Source organism: Micrasema longulum, unplaced genomic scaffold (genome assembly GCF_059751315.1).
Source record: "Micrasema longulum isolate JH-2025_06_02 unplaced genomic scaffold, ASM5975131v1 h1tg002119l, whole genome shotgun sequence".
Classification (NCBI taxonomy): domain Eukaryota; kingdom Metazoa; phylum Arthropoda; class Insecta; order Trichoptera; family Brachycentridae; genus Micrasema; species Micrasema longulum.
Genome location: NW_028279284.1, coordinates 200,161 through 223,254, shown reverse-complemented (window position 1 = coordinate 223,254; position 23,094 = coordinate 200,161). Strand labels below are relative to the sequence as shown.

The window sequence follows — 23,094 nt, the reverse complement described above, 5'->3', positions numbered from 1 at the left end:
CATATGTAAAATATAAAACCCATTTTAAAGTGTGATATTCATTATTCAAGGCATATGTGTTTATGAGGTGCTAATAATGAATTATTATCAAAAAGTTTAACTGCAGCGCTGGCACTTAAAATAAATCATTATTGTGAGTCGATTAAGTGCCTCATAACTATAAGAAAATTTTAATGATATTGTATGGCGTGTGGATGGATGTGTCAAAAATGTTAAAAAAAACACCTAGTCAAATTTAAACAGGGTTTCTTTGAAACGCAATTTTTTTTCAAAAAACAGTGAAATTTTCCTGTTTTTTTTAAGGTCGTAAAGGTTACAACTAGTTATGACACTGTTTCAGTTTTATTTGCTACTCCATTGTGGAAACACCTTAATATTTTAGTGTTCTTTTATAAAACGGTATCAACTCCGGGCTGTTTAAATTTTCGTTTTCAAGATACAGGTGGACAAGGGCACCAGACTGCGTGGATGTGGGGTGTCTACACTGCGTGGATGTGGAGGTATGGGTGCAAATTGTTTTTTTATTTACTTCTGCGTCTGGTCATTTAGTTTTTGTTTTTTTTTTAATTGTTTAATTTATTTTTGTGAAACTGCTTTAGGTGTTTCGGGAGGGTAACTGTTTTAAAATAGCAGTTACATTTTTTTTATTACCTCTAGAATGTCAAATTCTCTAGTTCGCCCGCACCTAGAGTATTTCTCTGTTTTCTGGTCTCCATATCATGATGTTTACATTAAAAATATTGAACCAGTTCAACATCGATTTTAAAAAAGATAAGCTGGAAGTTGGACTTATCTAAAAACCAATATACTAATAATGAGTTAGAAACTATCTTAAATATATCTTCTCTTCAAGATTGTCGAAATAAATCCGACCTTCTAGTCCTATTAAAAATTTTCAGCTCACTATTTGATGTGCCTGAAGTACTGAGCTCAATAAAATTAAATATCCCAACTAGAAACCTTCGACAAAACTTATTTTTCCATACCAATAACCATAAAACTAACTATGGTTCTCATTCCTCTCTGCCCAGAATTCTTAGGTCTGCCAGATTTCTTTGATAACAAGTTGTCTTCTTTCATACGAACACTAAATCAAATTAAATTATAAACACCTCTCTCCCGCTTTTACTCCCACCAAGACTACTATTTACCACTGTGTCTTTCTACTTTATTTTATAATAATTTTCTATGTATACATATGTCCTTAAAAATGCCCATTAGGTATATGCAAAAAATGTGTAGACGATAAAAGTGTCAAGCGTAAAAAATAATTATTAATACCGAATGGTAATTTTTTCGATAACTGATCGAACCGATTGTTAAAGTACAAACCGCTGAATCACCGCTTACGGATGCTATAATTTTGTTGAAGTCTTGGAGTATCTATTATTTAAATTGTTTATATATTTATTTTATTACGTACCTGCTTATTTATAATAATTATTATTATAAATGTAATTGTCCGATTTTCACTAAAAACAGCTTATCCAAATATTCGATTTCGTTTGCACAATTTTTATATCGACAAAAGAAAACAGAAGATTTTTGTTTTTAAAATAGCCAAAAATGTTTAATTTTGCCAACAAAAAATATTCTAAGATACATGCAAAATATTTTCGAAATATTAAATGAATATATGCTTATTCGCTTATAATAACCAGTTGTTCGTTACAATATTAGGTAGATTGCGTAATGGATCATTCGATTTTTTTACAGCTGATTTTTAGTTTGACATTTGTCCTGACGTCGCCGGTTTTTACAATAAAATAAATAATGTTTGCTATTCGGGGCTCTTCCGTGTCCATTTTGTAAGTTATATTAATAATTGATTACTTTTTCATTATGTAGTTAGTTTATGCATTTGATAACGTCTTTTTAAAATTCGAAGCTTCATAACATAGTCTTATTTAACCTTACGTGAACCGAATACTGTTTCATAACTTTTGCATTATATGATTCTACGTCGTAATTGCTACGGTAGTTAACTATTTAGTTTATTGTATAAAATATTTGACAAATTAATTTTTTAATCTAAATATGCCTAATCAGCCAATATGTGGTTATAATGATAGTATAACTGCCTACATACGTGTTGCCAGATATCACTGCAAATGAAACAAAAGTAACACAAGTCGCATTGTAAAAATGACATGTGATGATTTTAGTAGGTTATTTTTACTACATACTTTTATTTATCCTACAAGTGATACCTGCCAATGCCTTCTAAGAAAATAAATTAGTATAGCGAGCTCTGCTAATGGTATCCAATATATCTTATCTCTTATTGGGAAAAGTCAAATAACTATTGTATGACGCCAGTCAACTTATGAAAACTCCACCATCCCTAGGTACTCAGTATTTAAAGAAATGAAAACCTTACTTTAAATTTAGTTACATCTGTTCTAAGATTAGCAGTATAAATATAGATAATTTTTATTTTCAGACGAAAATCTTTACGCAATGTATCCACAAAACAGAAGCACACTCTTCCTGACTTGCCATATGAATATAAAGCCTTAGAACCTGTAATATCTTGTGACATAATGGCTCTCCATCACTCCAAACATCACGCAACCTATGTTACCAATCTCGTTGCTGCTGAAGAAAAACTATCTGCTGCAATGAGTAAAGGTTTGTGTCCCAATACTTAAAACATTGACTATTTCCACAGTTTTGGTTGTACTTTACCATAAATAAAATAAAGCATGCTTATGCATCCAGTAAACACTTATGGTAAGTATCAAATAAGGAACTTTACTATCAGATTATTACCCACGCGCTGTGCCACAAACACAAATGCTCGCCCCTGTGGCCGCGCACTGAAAGCGATATCTCCTAAATATTGGCATGAATTCTAAAATTGCACCACAAGCCATAAAGCCCAATTATAGTGGTAAACTACAGCACAGTACACCCAGGCTTGAGAGAAATCACATTAAATTTCTTTATTCTCACCGGGAATTGAACTCGGAACCATCCGTGCCTTGAATCAAGCGTCTTAACCACTTCACCACGGAGGCTGCCAATTTCAAATCTTACAAGTTTATTAGATGTTATATAAAGCACAAATGACCCAAACAAGTAACATATAGCACAAATTAACAAGACAGATCTTTAAGTTGTTTGATGAAATATGTTAACCTTACTCCAAAATAATCAAGATCTTAATATTGCAGTTTTTAAAGGTGTACTAAGTGACTTTTACAAGTTTTTTTTTAGAGAAAATAATTGAGTTTTAACCATAAATTTATTTAATTTGTTACAGGCGACATTTCCACCGCGATTTCTCTGCAGCCAGCTCTTCGCTTTAATGGAGGAGGACATATTAATCATTCAATATTTTGGAAGAACTTGTCTCCCTGTGGTGGAACTCCATCGAAAGAACTTCTTGCTGCCATTGATAGGTATACTCAAATGGAAAAAATGTCTCACAAACGTAATATTTACAGATTCAAAGCTTTCAGTTACTTATGTGAGAAAATGTATGTAATGAAATAAAAATTGCTATTTACTATTACATAGGTGCTCAATAACTTTTCTCACAAATACTTCTGAAACTGTAACATCTTTTTTATAATAACTTAAATGACATAAATTGTTACAATAAGTTCTGAATTGCTTTATAGTGATATGTCATTGGTACACCAATATGCAGTGTATCTCGATCATCTGTTTACATCAAAGTAAGCTCAGGCATAATCCATCTTACGCTTTAGGGGCCAGTCCAGGAATAGGGAAATATTCCAGTGTAAAACCACCTTTAAATAAAATATGCTATGTTGATCATGGCAAGAATTTAATCTGGAGAAAGAAGGATACAGTTCTATGTGTGAAATAGAATCACTAACCTGTTTTTGACTCGACGGCTTCTCTCGGGTAAAAATCCTGAAAAATAAAATTGAACGAGTGCATTTAGCCTACCGTGCTTGAGGTTCCGGGTTTCATATTCAGCAAGGTAAACAGTGGTCATTTTACAGTGTCATTTTATTTCATGATTCCTAGTTTGGCCCTAAATCATGAGACTAATCATCATGGCTTCATATATTTTACAAATAATCACTGATATAATGATTAGAGCACCAATGCATTGCCTTATGCATTATTATATGTGGAAATAGGGGCATGATGATAATTTACAAAGTAATCTTTTATTATTTTTTGTTAAAATCCAAATAATAATCATAAACTTGCTTTCTCTCTTTGTTATTTTATGAATAAATCTATCAGTATCTTCAGCCGTCTAAATATTTTACTACAGATTGACAATCTAAAGCCAGTAATAGCTCCTTTGATAGACCTAAATATTCAAGTTTTAGGGGACATTTTTAACAAATTTGAATAATAAATTAACTAACTAACTAACTAACCATCATTTCCCCGGAGGGGTAGGCAGAGAGGATAGAACGCCACACCACTCTGTCCTGGCACACTTCCTTTGCTTCCTTCACATTCATACATCTTCTCATGCACGCACGTCGATTATTCCGACTTTTCACATGTGTGATAATAAATTAATTTTGTATAATTGGAATCAAAAGCTCAAACCTCTGATCCGTAAGTCCAGAGCACTAGCCATGGAACCACAACCCAGTTTAGTAATGTCTATTTATGTACATATTCTCTAATTATCGCAATAAATGTCAATATGATACGCTTTTTCCAAAGTGTGTTAAAACAACACAATCATTTAACCAGTAAGGTAAATCAGTAATGTTAAATATTTATGCTGGCTGCACTTTTTTAGAAGATATGTCATTGTAAGTAAAATGTTACCATTATTTCCAGAGATTTTGGGTCCTTGGATAAAATGAAGGATGCACTGGCAAATCGTTCTATTGCAGTTCAGGGATCTGGCTGGGGTTGGTTGGGCTTCAATAAAGAGGCTAAAAAACTTCAAATTGCCACATGTGCTAATCAAGATCCTCTGGAAGCCACAACAGGTAAAATAAAGCTAACAATGTTTTGAGTATGTCAAAATGTTTGGAGACAGGCTGGATTTCCTCCCTAGGGAGTTATTAAGATCCAATTTTATTGCAACAGAGGGAATACATTTTTGAGAAGGGAATATGGAAGTCTAAGCATTTACTGTGCATATGGCCTGTCGTTGGCTGGTTTAATTGGCCACTTTACATACTGTGTAACATTCACCATTCTGCTTATGTTTAAACATCCACATTTCCTCAACTCTTCCTACACAGTGTTTTTCCTCTGTTGCAATAAATTAAGATAAATAATACTGTTTCTTACCCTAACCCTTTATAGGGCAATTGGCAAAAACAGGGACGTAATAATCTACTCACTCACATTAAAGGTGATATCTCCTTAATATTGGCGTGAATTTTAAATCTTATAAATTGAGGCGGTGTACCATAAAGCACAAATGACCCAAACAAGTCAAATGTAATATAGCACAAATGACCCAAACGAGTAACAAATAATAAAGTACAAACTAACAAGACATAGCTTTAAGTTGTTTGATGAAATATGTTCATCGTACTCCAAAACAATCAAGACCTTGAAATGTATTCGCCACCCTAATCATTCTGGATAAAGGCGACTGAATGCCATAATTAATCCTGTGATGACTGAGGAACAGTATTTTATTATTCCTAAGTCTGTGAGTGGGAATGCTAAGAGGAATTTTCTACAAGATTTCAGGGACAAGTCTGCATTAGTTTTGCAAGGCTAGAGATATTCAAAAACTTCTCATATTTAATATTTTTTATAATAGTGTTAGTTGATTGTGTATTCAATGAATACCCAGTTAAAATCCTTTTTTTAATAAATCGTTTTATTCCTATTATTTACCAAAATATTTCAATTTTGGGGTCATTTTTAAATATGTAGTCGTAAATAACCAAGCCAGCTAATGAAAATCGAGTTGTAGTTGAGTTGGGTTTTTGATCTTTGAGTCCATCAAAGTACCACGAGACTGCAACCCAACTCCATTATTAACAGTTTGCAGACCTAGCATGAATTATTAATGTATGAATTAACATACATAATACATATATTATTAAAAATGAAACTATTGTATTTTCAATAATATATTTTATGTTTTTAGGTCTTATACCGCTGTTTGGAATTGACGTATGGGAACATGCCTACTACTTGCAATATAAAAATGTTCGAGCTGATTATGTCAAGCGTATATTTGATGTTGCTAATTGGCAGGATGTTTCCGAGAGATTTGCCAAGGCTCAATGCTAAAGTAAAGAAGTAGTCCTTAACTACATGATCTTAATAAGGAATATTCATTTATACTACTGAATTTTAGTTTATATAAAAATGCATTACTTGAACAAACGCATTTTACACACATTTCGTTTATGCATTTAATCTGTGTGTTCTAGATAAAATAGTGATAAATAAAACGCACGAAAGCAAATTTTAATTGTTATTATTTTTGTTACTATGTCACCCACATGACAACATTTCCAGGCTTAAAGTTTTAATAAAAACAATAAAATAATCTGAAATAAAACATTTTATTTCATTTTGTGTAAGTGAGGTAAGTTGTTGTGTTTTATAATTCAAATATGAACTATTTAAAAAAAAAAAATTAAATGGAAAAAATATATGGAAACTTGATTTGGATTAATTTAAAGTAGGTAAATTATATATTTTTTAAATAAAAGAAATTTTGTCATGTGAAACATGAATAATATTTTTATTCTTAGGTATAAACCACTACAGTTTTTCCACATTTTTTTATGTCGCTCTCTTCTATAACTTTCTGCGTATTAAAAGCATTAAGAAAACGAAGATCATGTACCGCAAAGCAAAAAGGACTTAAGCTGCGGTAAAAATTTGATTAACTTGTTCACATTGGTCTCGAAGTAATAGTTCACTAGAGAAGCCTTTTAGCTAGAGCTATAGATTGCATAAAACAAAAGCGTTCTAAATTTTTGGTTGAATTTTTAGTTTAACAAGAAACATGTAATGGACGGTTTCGATTTGCGCTTCCAATTCTCGACCTGAGTACCTACGGCCCATTGTTTTGATGTAAACTGTAGGTAACTTTGTGGTTGGTAATCATAAAATGGTTTTATGCATATGGGCGACTCTATTAGCCAGTGGCCTGTTATTACTTTTAGGTATTTGTTCATAATATAGTTAAAAATATTATTTATTAATATTTTTTCAATTTATTAAATGAGAAAAACATATTAAATTTCAACAAAATTCTGTATCAAATATATGTTCCGCATCATAATTTCTGATTAATAAAAATAATAACTTGTACAGCAGAGCAAATAAAAAATACCCAATATGAATTGGTTGGTAAAAAATGTAACTTGTTCAGTGAAATATTCGATTCTTTTTCACAGCATAAATTTGTTTACAAAAAGGATATTAAAAAAATAACGTCGACTGACTTGTTATTGAATTATTGAACTATTTTACAATTTAAATTATTTACAAATACAACAATAAAAGAAATATCATGATTTTCGCATTACTTTAAAAGATAATAATATTATTTTATTGTCTAAAAAAATGTAAAAGCATTTATCGTTTTTTGGATACCCGGATTTTTCCGTACAGTTACAGTTTTGACAAGTGCGCCTGACTTCAGATGTATACAGATGAAATGTCAGATTTTGTGTCAGATCCTAGAATCTGTCAAAGTTGCTCGTGGTTCGTGTGTGGTAGCTGTGTACATTTGGAAAACTCTTGGAAAACTCCCATTAATCGGTAAGTTTAACCATTTATGAAGTCAAAACCCTTAATTGTGGATAAATGTATTTTAAAAACTTTTTCCTATCGAAAACTACCGTATGGTTGTGTAATAATATCGAACCAATGTTCATGGCACTGCCAATCAATACATCTTGTGGAAAATCCACTTATTTTCATTGGATTTTCTCGTCGTATGCAATTTACTTCAGCATACCTATATGTTGATTGATGATTATAAATTGTTGTTGCTGTCTAAATATGTTTTATTCAACGCATGTTGTTAACCCAGAAATATAAATAACCTTCATAAACAAATTGATTTCAGCACAATGAATGACTAACAAAATTAGGATAGTTTACATGCGGTAAATATTTGTTTCATCAAAAATATGTATATTTACCCTATGATTAAAATGTTTCACTCTTTTTTATTGAATTTGTTTAACCATATGGCATACGCACTAAGTATTTAATGATTTTGTACAACCTAAACATGCATTGACCTCTCATGATTATGCACGGAGGGCTGATGAACATGGAACGCCAAATAAATTCATATGAACACGTGAAATCAAATATGATTATAACATTATTGCGACTTTAAGCATTACCCAAAACACTTAATTAGGTTGAATTGAATAAACCGTATTAGTTTTTTTCCCGTTTTTTAAACAGTTTTATACATCATTTCACGTTTATATGAAGCAGTGTCGTCGCATGCAAAAAATAAAAATCCCGAAATTAACCACTCTGCAGAGATGATTCAGAATACCACCCAGACTTTCGAATACAAAGAAAAAATAGTAAAATTATTTCAGACGGTTGCCAAAGGTCAATATGATTTTTTCTTTCCGTTGTTGCCGTTGCCGCTGTCGAACCTAGAGGAAGTTCAGTATTTTATTTGTTAATAGGCTAGTAAACTAAGCCAAAAAAAATAAAATTATGTAGGTACCGTATTATTAGCACTATGATTTTTAAAGTTTTGTATTTCTTATATGTTAGTTCTTTCGATTGGTTCGTTTACGGTAAGCTAACCGGATATCCTTCACAACTCTCATTTCATTAGTTGGTTCATATGAACCAGTTACGTCGTTCGAAGTAGTGCGTTTATATTAAAATAGTTTTTATAATTTTTTTCGTACATTTTCAAGAAACTTTGCAATAAAATTTAATGCCTTAACTTTTACCGCGCGCAAGAAAACATTTATTGTTTCCAATTTCCCGTAGGGCTGAAGTTCCCCATTATGTTCCTGACCGGATAAATTTCAAAGGACTATTCGAATTTTCGGATAGAATATTCGAATTTACTTTGTCCAACAAATATCGGTACAGTAAAACTCTAATTACGAGTATACGGATTAATCGGTGCCAGATTGTGTTGCTTTTTAAATAATACAACGAATTGGAATTATATTAAAAACTTACTTAGACATGTCCAGCAAAGTTAATTGCACAATAAGATAAATTCAAAACATCTCTTATATTTTTTATTTCCTGATAACGATCTGGATATTTGGCAATCTGAATGACTGGAGTTCGGATAAACGGAGTTCTACTATATTTATAAAATATTTTATTTAGCTTCTTAAAATTATGCGAGTCTGGACTATAAGTAAAACAGCCAAACATGACGTGATTTTATCTCAGAGGCTTATTACTCTACGCTTAGGATTTCATAGAGATTTTTAAATAATTATTCTGATCTCTCCTAAAATATGACCCGTAATTCTATCGCGAGGAATCAGTGTTTGTTGTAACAGTTTTGTAAATGATTTAATCGATTAATTTTGTATGCACACAAATCATTAATGCATGGAAGCACATGTCATAAAACATCAAATTAATAAACTTATTACTCGTCCCGAAGATGGGTCGGGTGACCAAAGCTTCGTTATGAGTTTTTATGTGCATTTATAAAAAAGCAGAACGCATTTCACTAAATTTTGTCTTGATAACTTATTAATGTACCACGAGTTCTGCATTCCCGAGTTAAGTCTGCGGTTTTACTCTTTAGATAAATTTATTGGATTATTTTTTTGTAATTTCGGTTAGCGTTCTTCCATAGGCTGGCCGCCTACAGTCGCCGCCCTGTCTCGGCTTTATGAGTCATTCCGCCCACCGCGAGCCGCCCTTCCCGCAGTACGTAGCATCCACCGGTTTTTATTTCCGCCCCATCACGAAAACAACCCTCACTCCGATTGCGAACCAGACGACGTGATAGCATTTTAAAAGGATTAAGAGAAATTATTTGGGAAAGCTAGTAAATAAGAATGTTTGTCACTTTCAAAACATAAAAAGTTTTATAAAACCAAATTGTAAACATATGGGTATAAAACATAAAAATAATTGTATAATTTGATTCCTATTGAGTATGATAGAAATGTTGATGGTTTTATAAAGCTATGATATCGTATAGTCGTTGACAGTTTTTAAAACGTTACGCTTAAATATTCGGTTTGTTGTCCCGTGGTAGTGTTGCGGACTACGGATCATTAGGCCTTAGGTTCTGACCCCGCATTGCCACAACTTGTTTCCTCGCTCTGCAACAAGAAAAAAGCAAATCGAGTAGAGAAAAGTCCGCCTCGCGGCTTAGTGGCCAGCGCGTTCGCCTACCTGGGAGAGTAGAAATGAAATATTGGTTCATAAAGTGGACACTGCAATATTTCACTGTCCCTGGACGGCTACCTGAAGCGTATAAAATTATATTATTAAAATTAAGTACGCTGCATTTAATGTTCCGATGCAGTGCCATATGCACCACTGGGTGCGGAAAGGGAAATTATGATGATTATTTACAACTTGCATAAAAAAACAAACAGCTTACAAAAAAAGAAATATTTTAGTAAATCATAAGAACGCAAATATTAGTTTCTCTTATGTAACATAATAGTTAGCCGCGTTTATGTTATCAAATAATAATTATCAATAAAAAATATGCAATATTGTGCAGTCAAACAAATTCGAAGATATGTTTAATTTGTAGATCCATTTTTTTCAAAAATATGTACGTTTGCGATGTGCCCACTTTGTTTTTGAACTACTCGTAATTTCACAATTTGTGCCTACCGTAAATTAGCAATTAAACCTTCATGAAAATTCCTATTTTCTATTCAATTCGTTCTATAAATGGTCAGAAAATAGTAATCCTATAAATTAGCGCCATATTTTCCACTGCTAGTGCTACAACTGGGTATCATGCACTATGGCCTGATAGAATGTTGTGGCGCCGACCTTAGCAAATTAAAGTATTATTACAGAAGTATGGTATTTAGATCAAACATGCATATTTCAGATAATTTTCTAAACAATCATGATATATTTATGTAGGTTAACAAAAGTTCACGATGTTAGGCTAATTTTTATTCTAAAGCTTTTGTCGTCATTACGTTTTTATTGTAGGTATTCTCGATTTTTCTGATCTTACACTTAAAAAAAATAAAATAATAATAACTTTGTTTTTAACTAGGTTGAGAATAGCAACGCACTAATAATGGATAGAGTATTTTTTCCGAGACTAGTCAGAAATCAATTTTAAAATCTCCATCATTGTTTTAGTACAAATTTGTTTTTTTGTACCTTCAAATGCAATAAAGTATAGTATTTTCCTACTTTAATATATTATTTCGAACACAAATTTTAATTTTACATTTAATAGGTACAGGCAGGATCATTTTCAACTTAAATTACAAAGACGTTATAGTATAATTATATAATATTGATTTAAATATATTATATTCAAATCAAATATTTCTTTCAAATAAATCTCTCTAGTAAAAACACACTTCTCAAAAGATAATTAAAACATGTTAACCAATTTAGTCAAATTTTTTCGAAAGCAGATGTAAACTTAATATAACGTTTTTTGTAGTGACTTAAAATTACCAACAGACCCACCAAATTAAATTGTGAATTTATTTACTTACTCGAAATGCTGCGCTTTAAACAAATATTTTTCCTAGGCTGCGATTTTTCCAGCCCCCGAGTAGAAAATCCCGCTTTTCTTTTTACTTTTGTATCGCGGCAGTCAGCATTTTGTTTCGATTCTCACGTCTTGCCTCCGCCCTTGGCTGCATCTGGACGGTCGGTCTTATGAGCGGAACATTAATCTCACGAGGGACACCTTCCCGTCTCGGGTCTTGTAATAACTTATTTACCTCTCCCCATTTTCCAGCAAGATCTCCGCTTTTATTTATAGCGCCATTAATAAAGAGAGACACCGAGTAATCTTGTACTTACTTGTTTTATATTGTTTAATAAGGTTTTAGTATACTTGAGCGGAATGGGCATTCGCGGGATATGTTGGTGAATATTTTTTCGGAGGTAAAAACTAATTAAATATGAAGTGTAGCGTTTTTAGGCCAAATCAAATCTTTACATAGAATTTTATCATATTTACAGTATGTATGAGGTAGAGTCGTACTAAAACACAACTCCATCTAAATTTTTTCAAAGTTGCCCAAATTATTTACTGCAGCCAAGTACTGGTTCTAACGAAGATAGAATCAACGGAGACAAAATAATTATTTTTGAGAATGGGATATGGAAGTCTAGCCTTATGATCTATCATTGGCTAGTGGCAAGTTGAAACCAATCTGCATTATCGGTTAAAATGTCTATATTTTCCCCGTTGAAGTTTAATTTATTGCTCTTTTTTTTATTGCTTAATATTATTAATGTACTTTTTTAAACATTAACTTTAAATTTATTTATATCCAACCGATAAGATATTTGATTTAAATTTATTTGCATTTCATTCCAAGCATCATCAACATTGTTTTCGGCCACATACAGCGGAGTGTCTTCGACAAAAAGTTTAACAGAAGAGTAATTTAAGCAATTGAAAATATCATTTGTATAAATGATAAAAAGTATTGGCCCCAAAACTAGTCCCTGTGGAACTCCTAGATTAGTAGTTTTTTTGAAAGATAGTGTATTTCCAAATTTTGTTTTTGTGTTCTATCATTTAAATACTCACTAAACCATTTTGCTCATTATATCTATATAGTAAAAATTTTAAGTATATTTTTCTACATAAATACCTTAAAAAAGTATTTTTTGATCCAATGCATGTTAACAATTTTTTAATTGTGTAATCTTGAAAAAAAACAGCTTTACTAAAACATTTCTTTCCAAATGTTTTAGTAATTTTTAATTTAATTTTAATTTTGTGTAAGCCTTATGTTTTTTAGTAAATTTATCGTAAAAGTATCCTAAAATTATGAGCACTTGGTCTTTATGAGCATCTAAATAGTGAAGGATTACGGCCAAAACTCTAAATATTCCGGGTAAAGTAATAAGGAATGTTGCGGGCTGGAAATACGATAGCGTTAATGTTACGTACCATATTTATGAAATTCAGCACTTCCTTTTTTTAAATTCTGTCTGAAAAAAATATTTTAATAAATTTAACGCATTAATGTTCGTTTTCCGCACTCCGGGTTTATTGATCAATTTTATTACATGAAGGAAAGATGATCAGCATTACGCTTTAGGTGTCAGTCCAGGGACTATGACATATTCTAGTGTTAAAACACCGTTTTAAATCAATATTTCACATCAACTATGTCGGGAATCGAACCTGAGACCTCTTAAATAGTAGGCAAGCGCGCTGACCACTACACCATGAGGCCAACTAAATTTAACACACCGGATTTTCAAATTTGCAGGACTGCGAGGCTCATTTTAATTGAGCTCGAGGGTATTTAATTCATTAATTTAATTTTAAATTTACAATGGCATATATATAATATATACCTGTATATGCACAAACATTAATGTTTTTGTTTTTCAATTTCGATTCTCTTGTAATATATAAATTGTGAATTATAAGTTTGAAATATTTTTTTGTCTAGTATTAAATATCTATTATATTATAACTGTATCATTGTGAATATGACTGTAGATTTCAATAAATTGAAGAAAAAAAAAGATAAATTTAAAACAATAATATTACTTTCTTATTTAAAATACTTATTTACTATTATTTATTATATATGTACTAATAAGAAATACATTATTTATAACTAAATTCTCACAATACTGCATATACTGTTTGGGTCTCACATAAATTCTATTGTTGAAAAAGCTTACCAAATGATGGGCTTCATTTTAAGAATTTCCAAACCCTTTAAAAAACCAAGCACATTGAAAACCTTATGCAACACATTTGTACGCAGTAACTTGGAGTTTGCATCCGTCGTGTGGAGCCCACAATACATAACAAACATAGACAGGATTATCAACGAAAGTTTTTAAAATACCTAGATTATAAAAACAATAAAACGCTTTGCACTTACAGCCAATCTCCTACAAAAAAGGATTTTTTATCCTTGAAAATAGACGCACTATATCTGAATTATGCTATTTATATAAATTATTAAATAATAAAGTAGACTCTTTTAACCTGCTCTCTAAAGTTAATCTTAATGTCCCCTTTCGCGTGACAAGAAATAATTATTTATTCCATCTGCCAGTCTGTAGCACTAACTATGCACAACACTCTTTCCCATATCATGTGTATCAGTTAAATTTAAAAAATAAAATGCTTTTTTTTCTACAGAATACGGTTTTGAAATTTAACATACTTAAAAAAAAAAAAAAACGATTTATATCATTTCGTCATTTGAATTTTAACAAAAAGGTTTCTAACTTTTTACTAAGCTCTTTATTGTACCATTTTTAATACAATTTACAAGTTTTAAGCAAATATATTATTTTCATACTTACGCACCCATACAAACGCACCCTCTCCCTCTTTCATTCCCACACGCACATGTATCCTCTCCCTCATTCATTCACGCATACACACATTCACATACACATGAATACAAACGTCACACAAATAAAATTACTAAACTTCTTTTCTTATATATTATGTGTCATTATATTTACAGTGGATTTTTTTAATTGGCTTTAGTATTGTTAAGATTTTTCTAATTATTTTGTTTATGTAATAGCTGTAAAAATCCCAAATAAAATGAAATAAAATAAAATAAATAAAATAAAATATCGTTCTTGCTTTAACTATAATGCTTTTTTTTCATCTATTGATATATTTAACACGCCCCTTAATTTATTTAAGAATAAATTAAGACTGATTCTTTCTGTCTGCGATACGATCCCACTTGCTATTCAATGATGCTCACACTTACACACACCTGAACACTTACTCCCACATACACACGAACACACCCATACACTTACTCTCATACTAATACACATAAACACACCCTTTTGTTGTACCACAATTCAGTATGTATGATTTTTATTTAGAAACTTCGCTGGTCTGTCCTTAAGCCGTATCTTTTTTATGTTATTATATCATTGTCGACTGTTTGTTTCTGTAAAATAAATAAATAAAATAAAATAAATTATTCAAATATTTTCTAATAATAGTAATAATGTACAAAATTCGGGAGGGAGCTGTGACATTTTTTAATTAGTTTTGGCTTACACGCTAAAATATTTTTTTTACTGTTATCACATATTTTGAAATGCCATTAAAAAAAACATTATCAGGTTTTGAAAATGAAATCGTCTAAATGGGTTAAATTTTTGTCCAAGCACCCTACTCTTGTATGTGGAAAAATCCATAATCCTAATTTTTGGACTGTCGAATGGGATTTGTGAAATTTCCCGAGAAATGGTTTCAACGGTATCTACATAGTTTTTCGATTTTAAATTACCTATTTATTCGTTTAACTTTTTGTGCACTGGCGGGCTTATTCTTCCAACCAACAAATTAAATAGAAGGTGTTATTTATGTTCATATATGTATATAGTATGATTTATTACGTATGCGAAAAAATATCAACAGAAAAGTATACTTAAATGGAGCTAGAAATATGTATATATCGGTAGTCAGATGGCAGAAGGGACCATCTGTATTTTTGTCGATGTTTTAGTTTTCAAAAGTTTTATTTAATATTTCAGTAAATACACGCAGAAAAAAAAAATAAAAATCAGCGTCATTTAGAGTGGTAATTTATCATTGAAAAACTACACTAAAATATTTTAGTTAGTAGATTAAAGTCTAAACAAATAAATGTCAATAGTCAATACTAGTCTTCAATGGAGAAAATATAATAAAGGCAGATGAAAGAGGAGAGATGCCAACGCTTTCAGATTGTAGAGTCGTAGATTGTAGCTTTTCTCGATCGGCACGAGCAATTTTTTTTCTATTTGCATTCTCGTGATTTTCCCAAATATTTCAATTTGGGGGGCCATTTTCAACAAGTTGTAAATAACCTATTAGAAAATGTAAACCGCGTTGTGGTAGAGCGGGATGCGAGCCTTGGTCCTCTGGTCCGTGAGTCCGCGACACTAGCCACGGGACCAGAATCCAGTTCGCACCTGGTACCCGGTACCTACCACCCAGGAGACTGAAGTGCTCAGATGAAGTGTACGGTATATGATGGATAAGCCGTTATCAAGTCTAAAACACTTTTGAAAAACAGTAAATTTCGAGTGGCACCAAATTTCTTTATTTTGCAAACGGAAATAGAAACAGAATTCTGGACGAGAGTTTTCTACTCGGAGGCTTAATCTTAGGTGAAAATCCTGAAAAGGCGATTACGTAGAGATAAGTCCGCCTCGTAGTGTTGTAGTTGACGCTTTCGCCTACCATGCTTGAAGTCCCGTGTTCGATTCACAACCCTGCAATACAGGTAAACGTCGTTTTACGCCGGGGTTCCGTTCCGAGAGACACCGGCGTAAAATGAACACAAATATAATGGATGATATAAGGTTAGGTTCCGTGTCAAAATTCTAAGAACAATCTAACATGTTTATTTAATACATATCCTATATAAATATTCTAAATAAATTATAAATGTATTTAATAAATACGGTTTAAATTCGTTTACAAAATAAATAATAATAGCTTGATATAAATAATGTTTTTTTTATAGTAAATACTAACTCACCAGTTTGTCGGTACTAAATTAAATTCTGACACTTTTTTGAAAAAGCATCCAATTTCATTTGTTTTGATTGTTGCTTATTTTCTTGCAGAATCATAGCATAAAAAATATAATCTATCCTTTTTACATTTCAAAAAAAAACAAAACCAAAACTAACTCGGAAACTATTTCACACACACAAAAGGCTGCTCGCGTACACGGTAATAAAATAAAACAACGTGTAAAAGCGTATCTGCTATTATAATCGCGGCGCCTACTGTCGTCTGGTGTTGGCCGAACCGGCGTAATTGTAAATCGTCGTAAATCGAACCGGCGCAAAACGACGTTTACCTGTATTTCAACGTTCGTGGGCTGGCACCTGAAACGTACCCTCCAGAAACAGATGCTCGAGATACATCGCATTTAGTGTATAAATTCAGCTTCCTATGAACCTTTACGAGCGGATAAGAGTATGATGATTATGATGAATGTGTTCTTCGTGCCAATTTCCCAAATTTTCGGATTACTTTTCAGGTTGTGTTGTGCAAGGGAAGTATCGCGCTATGCTTCACTAGTGCAGTAGGAGGTCTAACGTTGCGATGCGGGGTGGGTCGGGTCGGGTCGGGTAACACGAACAAAACTCTCCCCCTGTAATTGAAGGTAATCATGCTGCAGCCGAGCCTCGTTAAATGCACGATACCAGTCGCCGACCTGCACCGAGCGCGTTTCCTAGGCGCTGGCGGTACTATTCCATATTGTTTCTAGATCCCCGCGGACACCGTATGTCAATTTTAATCATAACTTGTTGAAATCGGCGCCGTATGGCTGGGAAATTATTTCCTCGGACTATTCTGTGCTAACGTATGATGAATATCAGTTACTAGACCACAGTAATTATTGAGTTTTCCCATTTTTTTTATTAGTCCATCACCTATTTGAATCAAGTATGTTTGCGTAATATTCATTTTAATGTACCTACTCGTCTTCGGAAACATTGCCACTTGTTCAAATTAACTAGATGTAATTTAAACACTGCATTTTATAATCCCTCAAGCAGAATGTGTACCTTATGCAATGATGGAAATTTTGAATTCAATATATTAAGTGAATATATTTATAGAATTAGAACTCGTTTAAATGTTTATTATTTAATTTCGATAATCATTTTAGTTTAACAAATTTCAACAGAGATGATGAACATTTTAGAGAAGAGAATATGGAAGTCCAGGCATTTACAGGGCTTATGACCTGTCATTAGCGGGTTTAAGAAACAATTTTCCAATTTTCAAACTTTTTCTTGGACCAGTTGACTGCAAATTCCTGGACTTTCATATTCCCTTCTCTAACATGTTCTTTATCTCTGTTGAAATTTGTTATTCTTAATGACTCCCTAGCGGGTGAAGTCCAGTCTTTTATCTACAAACATTTGAACAAACTCTTACTTATTGTAATAAAACTAACTGGCCCAAGAAGAAGTTTAAAAATTGGAAAATGGTTTTCCGGCGTTGTCTGGTATGTAGAATAATTCGATAAAATGAATCTCTTCACAACAATAAAGGTTTCAGCTCTTTAACTTTACTAAAAACAACAGATGAAAGAATCGAAGAAATATGGATGTTCAAACATGGGCAAAATTGTAAATGTAACACAGTGTGTAAAGTGGCCAATGACAGGTCATAAGCTCTGTAAATGCATGGACTTCCATATTCCCTTCTCTAAAATGCTCTTCATCTCTGTTGACATTTATTAATCTTAATGACTCCCTAGGAAATGAAATTCAGTCTTTTGTCTACAAAAATTTGCAAACTGTAAGAATTGACATATGTTGAAATTTGAAGGGTACTGTTATTAACATTTTTAATTAGTGTGTTTATTATATAATTATAACTGTACTGTATTTATCTTATGTAAATTGAACTTATTTATGATTTAAATCAAATCACCAACAAGCATTTTCATCCAAAAACTGGGAGCGAGGTTCGACTCGATCATTATTTTCAATATATACATTTCACCTAATGCTTTTTAATTGTTTTCAGTTTCAGTTAGATTTTACCATTTTATACTTATATTTTAAACAATTTTTTTCATGTAAATCATTTCAATGTGCGTGCAAGCATATGCTAAATTTGTATGTTTACTTGTTTCGCCGACAGCCACTAACATATTTGAGGAGCAAACATTCAGAAAGTGATTTCTCACATAAATATAGAGCTTGAAAAATGAAAAAAAACTTGCTTTTAACAACACTATTTGTTCGAATGTGTGAACTTTAGGACATATTTTATACAGGAAAAAACACGTTTTGAATGAATATTGCGGTTTTTCCCTCATATATTTAGCTATAAACTTTTTTTCAATTTGGACACATCACTTTCTGAATGTTTGCTCATCATATTCATAGGCTTATTAAACATTCGAACACACTGCATATCGTTTACCCGTAAGTACTCTTTGAAACCGGCATATCTTCTACCAGGTTAGTTAGAGTTTGGAAAATGGTTTCCAAGTCACTTTCCGAATATCACTAAAATCATGGAAGTTTTCCAAAACTGCGCAATTTCTGATGATGACTAATCCCTCGCGTATTTATTTTTCGTCCCACGAGTTTAATCAACTCTTTTCTGCGGTTAAGGCTGTAGTCTGGTAAAACGAACGCAAAATTAGGAAATCATACAATTTTGCCCTTTTTAAAACGAATGTTTATAAAACCGGATATTTTTTTAACGGATTACTTTTCATTACCGAAATTCGTGTAAATTGCTGTAAATAAAATTTACCGTACAATGAGGCCTACTATATTTTAAACGCGGTTTGTATTTTTTACATCAAGTTATTTTGATTTTAAACCATTTACCTAATCAATCTATTTAATAGCTGAAGTATATAAATTCGGTTAAAAAATTAGCAGTTATTTATGAATCTAAAATTTATGTTTTGTGCTTATCCAAATGTATGTAGACAAGAAATGGATTTCACTCCGTAGGGAGTTATTAAGATTCACATATTGCAACGGAGATGAAGAACATTTTAGAAAAGGGGATAGGAAAGTCTGTTGAGATTGCGGGTGAGATTCATCTGACTTGATTATTCATTTATTTATTCATTTATTCATTTATTTATTCATATATATGTACATTACAAAATAAAATATCTTAATTCATACATATAGAAATAATTAGGTAAAATTAGGTATATGTAAAAAAAACACATTAGTATACATAATATCCAAAGAATAATTATTTTACTTATCCTACAAGGCAACGCCTGCACCTGAAAATATGTTTTTCTTTTTAAGTGTACTTCTTGGACCAGTTGGTTTTATCAATGATATTTTACTTTCTCAAAATGTTTGTTTTATTTAGTACCTAAGCATAATTTTATGTTGACCTCATAGTGTAGTGGTCAGCGCGTTTGCCTGCCATGCGAAAGGTCTCGGGTTCGATTTCTGACATGGTTGATGTGAAATATTTATTTAAAATGGTGTTTGAACACTAGAATATTTCATAGTCCCTGGCCTAGCACCTGAAGCGTAATACTGATCATCGTTCCTTCATATAACAAAATCGATTCAGATACGCTGCGATTAGTGTACCAATGCAGTTCCCTATGTACCATTAGGTGCGGAAAGGGAATAAATAATGTAGCCTAATTTTATTAACATTTAAATAAAAAAATAATCTATTACCAAAATACTCGTAGTATGACCTAACTTGTAATTTTATTCGCAGTGAAGGTATTATTTGGTCAAATTTATATAACGGAAATATGATCACAACGCTTGGAAAAATAAAATCGATATGGATTTTCATCGTTTGAATAAATTATCTCATTTTTATTTTATTTTTCAATTTTATTTTTCCGTCAAACATAATAAGTATTAAAAAATAAAGATTTTCATACATAAAAAGACCAATTAAGTTTTCATGAATTATGTAAAAGATACAAACATTAAATATGACAAAAAAAACTTAAGGGAAAAAACAATAATCGTTTACATTTGCATTTTCCATGGAGGTTTATATGTTTGGTAATAAATAAAAAATACCGAATGCACTCTCCGAGCCATCCATGCACATATATATGAACGCATAAATATACATATCTACATGCATCTTTATAAAAAACATACACAAACACATACATTACATGCGATACATATACGAGTACATAGCATAAACCACTCAAGGTGTACATTCAGCAAATATCCCAAATAATCAACTCCATGAAGAAATTTTCTGTACAAATGCAATGTGCAGTTAAAAATGTCTACATGAATACTGAGTCCATTATACTTTTTACAGGTACGTCCGATAAATGAATTTGCCGTATAATTGTTTTTACAATTTGGTATATAAAATGGGAATTTAATATGGTATAGCAAAGATGATAAAGGAAACTAATATTTTGTAAAAAATCAACCATATTGAAAAGAAAAATTAAATCGCATATAAGACGCCTTTTTTGTAGTGGTTCTATATTAAATTTAACCAAAGATTACTGTGAATCCACCCAACTAAACCCTGTCTGGCTTTTCGCCTCCCCTAAGTCGAGTCGATGGCTCGGAAAATCTGTCAGTTTTTATATCACATTTATCGTTTCTCGTTTATACTTTTCGAGTTTTTCCGGTCTTCTTTCCCTTATTTTGTTTCATCACATTTTTAGAGTTATTTTGACGAGTTTACTCACTTTTACGGTCGAAAAATCAGGCCGTTACGGTGGATTAATTGTATTTGTTGATATAATACTTCACAAGAATACATTGTATAATTGAATGAACAATGTATTTCTCAGGGGGAAAACCCGCGCCGAGGAAAACATTTTACAAATTTCGTTTTGTGTGATTTACACAATAAATTGTTTAGACTTTTCACATAGATATACAAAAAATAATTAATTTTAAATACAAACACATGGTTACAAATCTAAACTAAGTGTAGGTTAAAATAAATAGAACAACTTTGTTTTTAAGCACTAATTTTTATTTTTCACCGACCGGTTTCAAAGCAAACAAGCTTCTTTGTTAAGGTTTACGTAACTAATGAATTGATTCCTTTTTATTTTATTAAAATTAGTGGTTAAAAACAAAGTTGTTCTATTTATTTTATTATAATGAATAACCACAAAGTTAGTGCTTCAAATATAAACTTTATATAAGTGTAGGTAGCTTGGATTATAGGAATTATTGGGTGACCATAGTTGCATTTCTGTCCATTAATATATTTTTAATTTTCTGTTTGAATTTTGAGTATTTTGATATGTCCCGAATATTTTTGGCAGACTGTTGAAAATTTTATTTTCGAACACACTAGTAAGATATATATATATATGTATATATATATATGGGAAGTTAACAGAGTTATCCTTGACTGTCTATAAAGAAAAACCGATATTTGTGTACGAAAATGAGTATATTTGCATGAACATTTACAGTATCTTCGTCGTTAACCTATAACTGAACATGTTTAAAAGGAATAAATTTTTGCATTTTCTGCTTTTCATACAGAAAACTTAGTTTTAATTTGTAGATAAAATTGAAGATAAATGTTAACTGCCCACTGTGATCGGGGCCCTGGGCCTTGATATTAGAAATTTTGTTGTGATTTTTGTCGTTGGAATTGATTAAATTTGTAGAGTTCGTCATTTCGCATTGCGTTAAATTCTAAGCTTTTTAACAAAGGTGGAAAACGATTACTATTTTGTGCACAAGTTAATGTACAAAAATAAATATCCTGATTTTAAGAGGCAACGACCGTACACGATCTCGGTTCATCCATATTAAATTGTCTATTCGCACGAAATTCTGATTCCAGAATCAATACACTAGTTGGTTCAAAAGGTGTAAATTACGTCTTTATTATTCTTTGTAATATTTATATTTTTCAATTAAATCAAAGTGGTCGTTTAGAAAATTGATTGCCCATTAAGTTGGGTCTTTACTCTTGGATAATCCCAGCCTTAGCACGTAAAGTGCTTTAAAGTTCCATTATTTTTAATTTTATCTTCCCGATTGTTTTATTATTCCCAATAGATAGGGGCCAGACCTTTGGTACGGAGGCTTGAACTTAATCGACCTTGTGTAGTGAGGGACGCCATTGAAATTGCTTGTGTTAATCGGGTGGGAATTATCCGTTCAATCAAACCACATTCCGAATTTAAATTATTGGAACGAATCAAAGGTAATATTCTTATATGAATGAGAATAAACAATAGGTCATAAGTTTAGCTGTAAGCACGTTGTACGCTCAATTATTTTTTTATGTTTCTTTCCAAATTCATTACCTGATACCATATTCCTCATAATTTGTATGTTACATTAAGTATTTTTATTATTTAAATTAATATGTGCAAGCTCTATTTTCTAGTTAGAAATACCTGTTATTTGAAGTGTATTTATCACATATATTTATTTTAGTATAGTTTTTTTTATTACATTTTTTTTTTCCAAATTTAGACCAATTCTTATTTTGACCAGTTTTTTTTGGTTGGCTTGAAGATATTGCTTTTAACA

At 31.5% G+C, this 23,094-nt stretch overlaps 2 protein-coding genes across 7 annotated transcripts in view; both read left to right on the top strand.

Annotated features, from left to right (window-relative positions):
- Window positions 1-1,029: 1,029 nt before the first annotated feature.
- On the top strand, window positions 1,030-6,388 carry Sod2 (superoxide dismutase 2). 4 transcript variants are annotated; one of them, XM_088239293.1, is made up of 6 exons: window positions 1,030-1,397; window positions 1,717-1,808; window positions 2,444-2,631; window positions 3,266-3,404; window positions 4,786-4,940; window positions 6,065-6,388. In XM_088239293.1, exons 2-6 carry the CDS (start codon window positions 1,774-1,776, stop codon window positions 6,208-6,210), a joined length of 663 nt encoding a protein of 220 aa, XP_088095419.1. In that variant the 5' UTR covers window positions 1,030-1,397; window positions 1,717-1,773; the 3' UTR covers window positions 6,211-6,388. The 4 variants fall into 4 exon arrangements, with proteins under 4 accessions (XP_088095419.1, XP_088095422.1, XP_088095420.1 ...); XM_088239296.1 differs by having other exon boundaries at window positions 1,039-1,287; XM_088239294.1 differs by having other exon boundaries at window positions 1,306-1,454.
- A 1,164-nt stretch (window positions 6,389-7,552) lies between these two features.
- The window catches only part of unc-104 (kinesin family member unc-104), a 93,186-nt gene continuing 77,644 nt past the window's right edge, over window positions 7,553-23,094 (top strand). For 2 of the 3 annotated variants that reach the window (XM_088239302.1, XM_088239300.1), the window contains exon 1: window positions 7,553-7,698. The gene's annotated coding sequence lies outside the window, so the exon portion shown is untranslated. The remainder of the gene's footprint in view (window positions 7,699-23,094) is intronic. The other variant, XM_088239299.1, reaches the window with a different exon arrangement.

Excerpts from the sequence above, each read along its gene's own strand:
- Sod2 (XM_088239293.1), top strand. The coding sequence starts at position 1,774 with ATGTTTGCTATTCGGGGCTCTTCCGTGTCCATTTT. Across the intron at positions 1,809-2,443 it reads GGCTCTTCCGTGTCCATTTT|ACGAAAATCTTTACGCAATG; the intron begins GTAAGTTATATT and ends TTTTATTTTCAG. Across the intron at positions 3,405-4,785 it reads CTTCTTGCTGCCATTGATAG|AGATTTTGGGTCCTTGGATA; the intron begins GTATACTCAAAT and ends CATTATTTCCAG.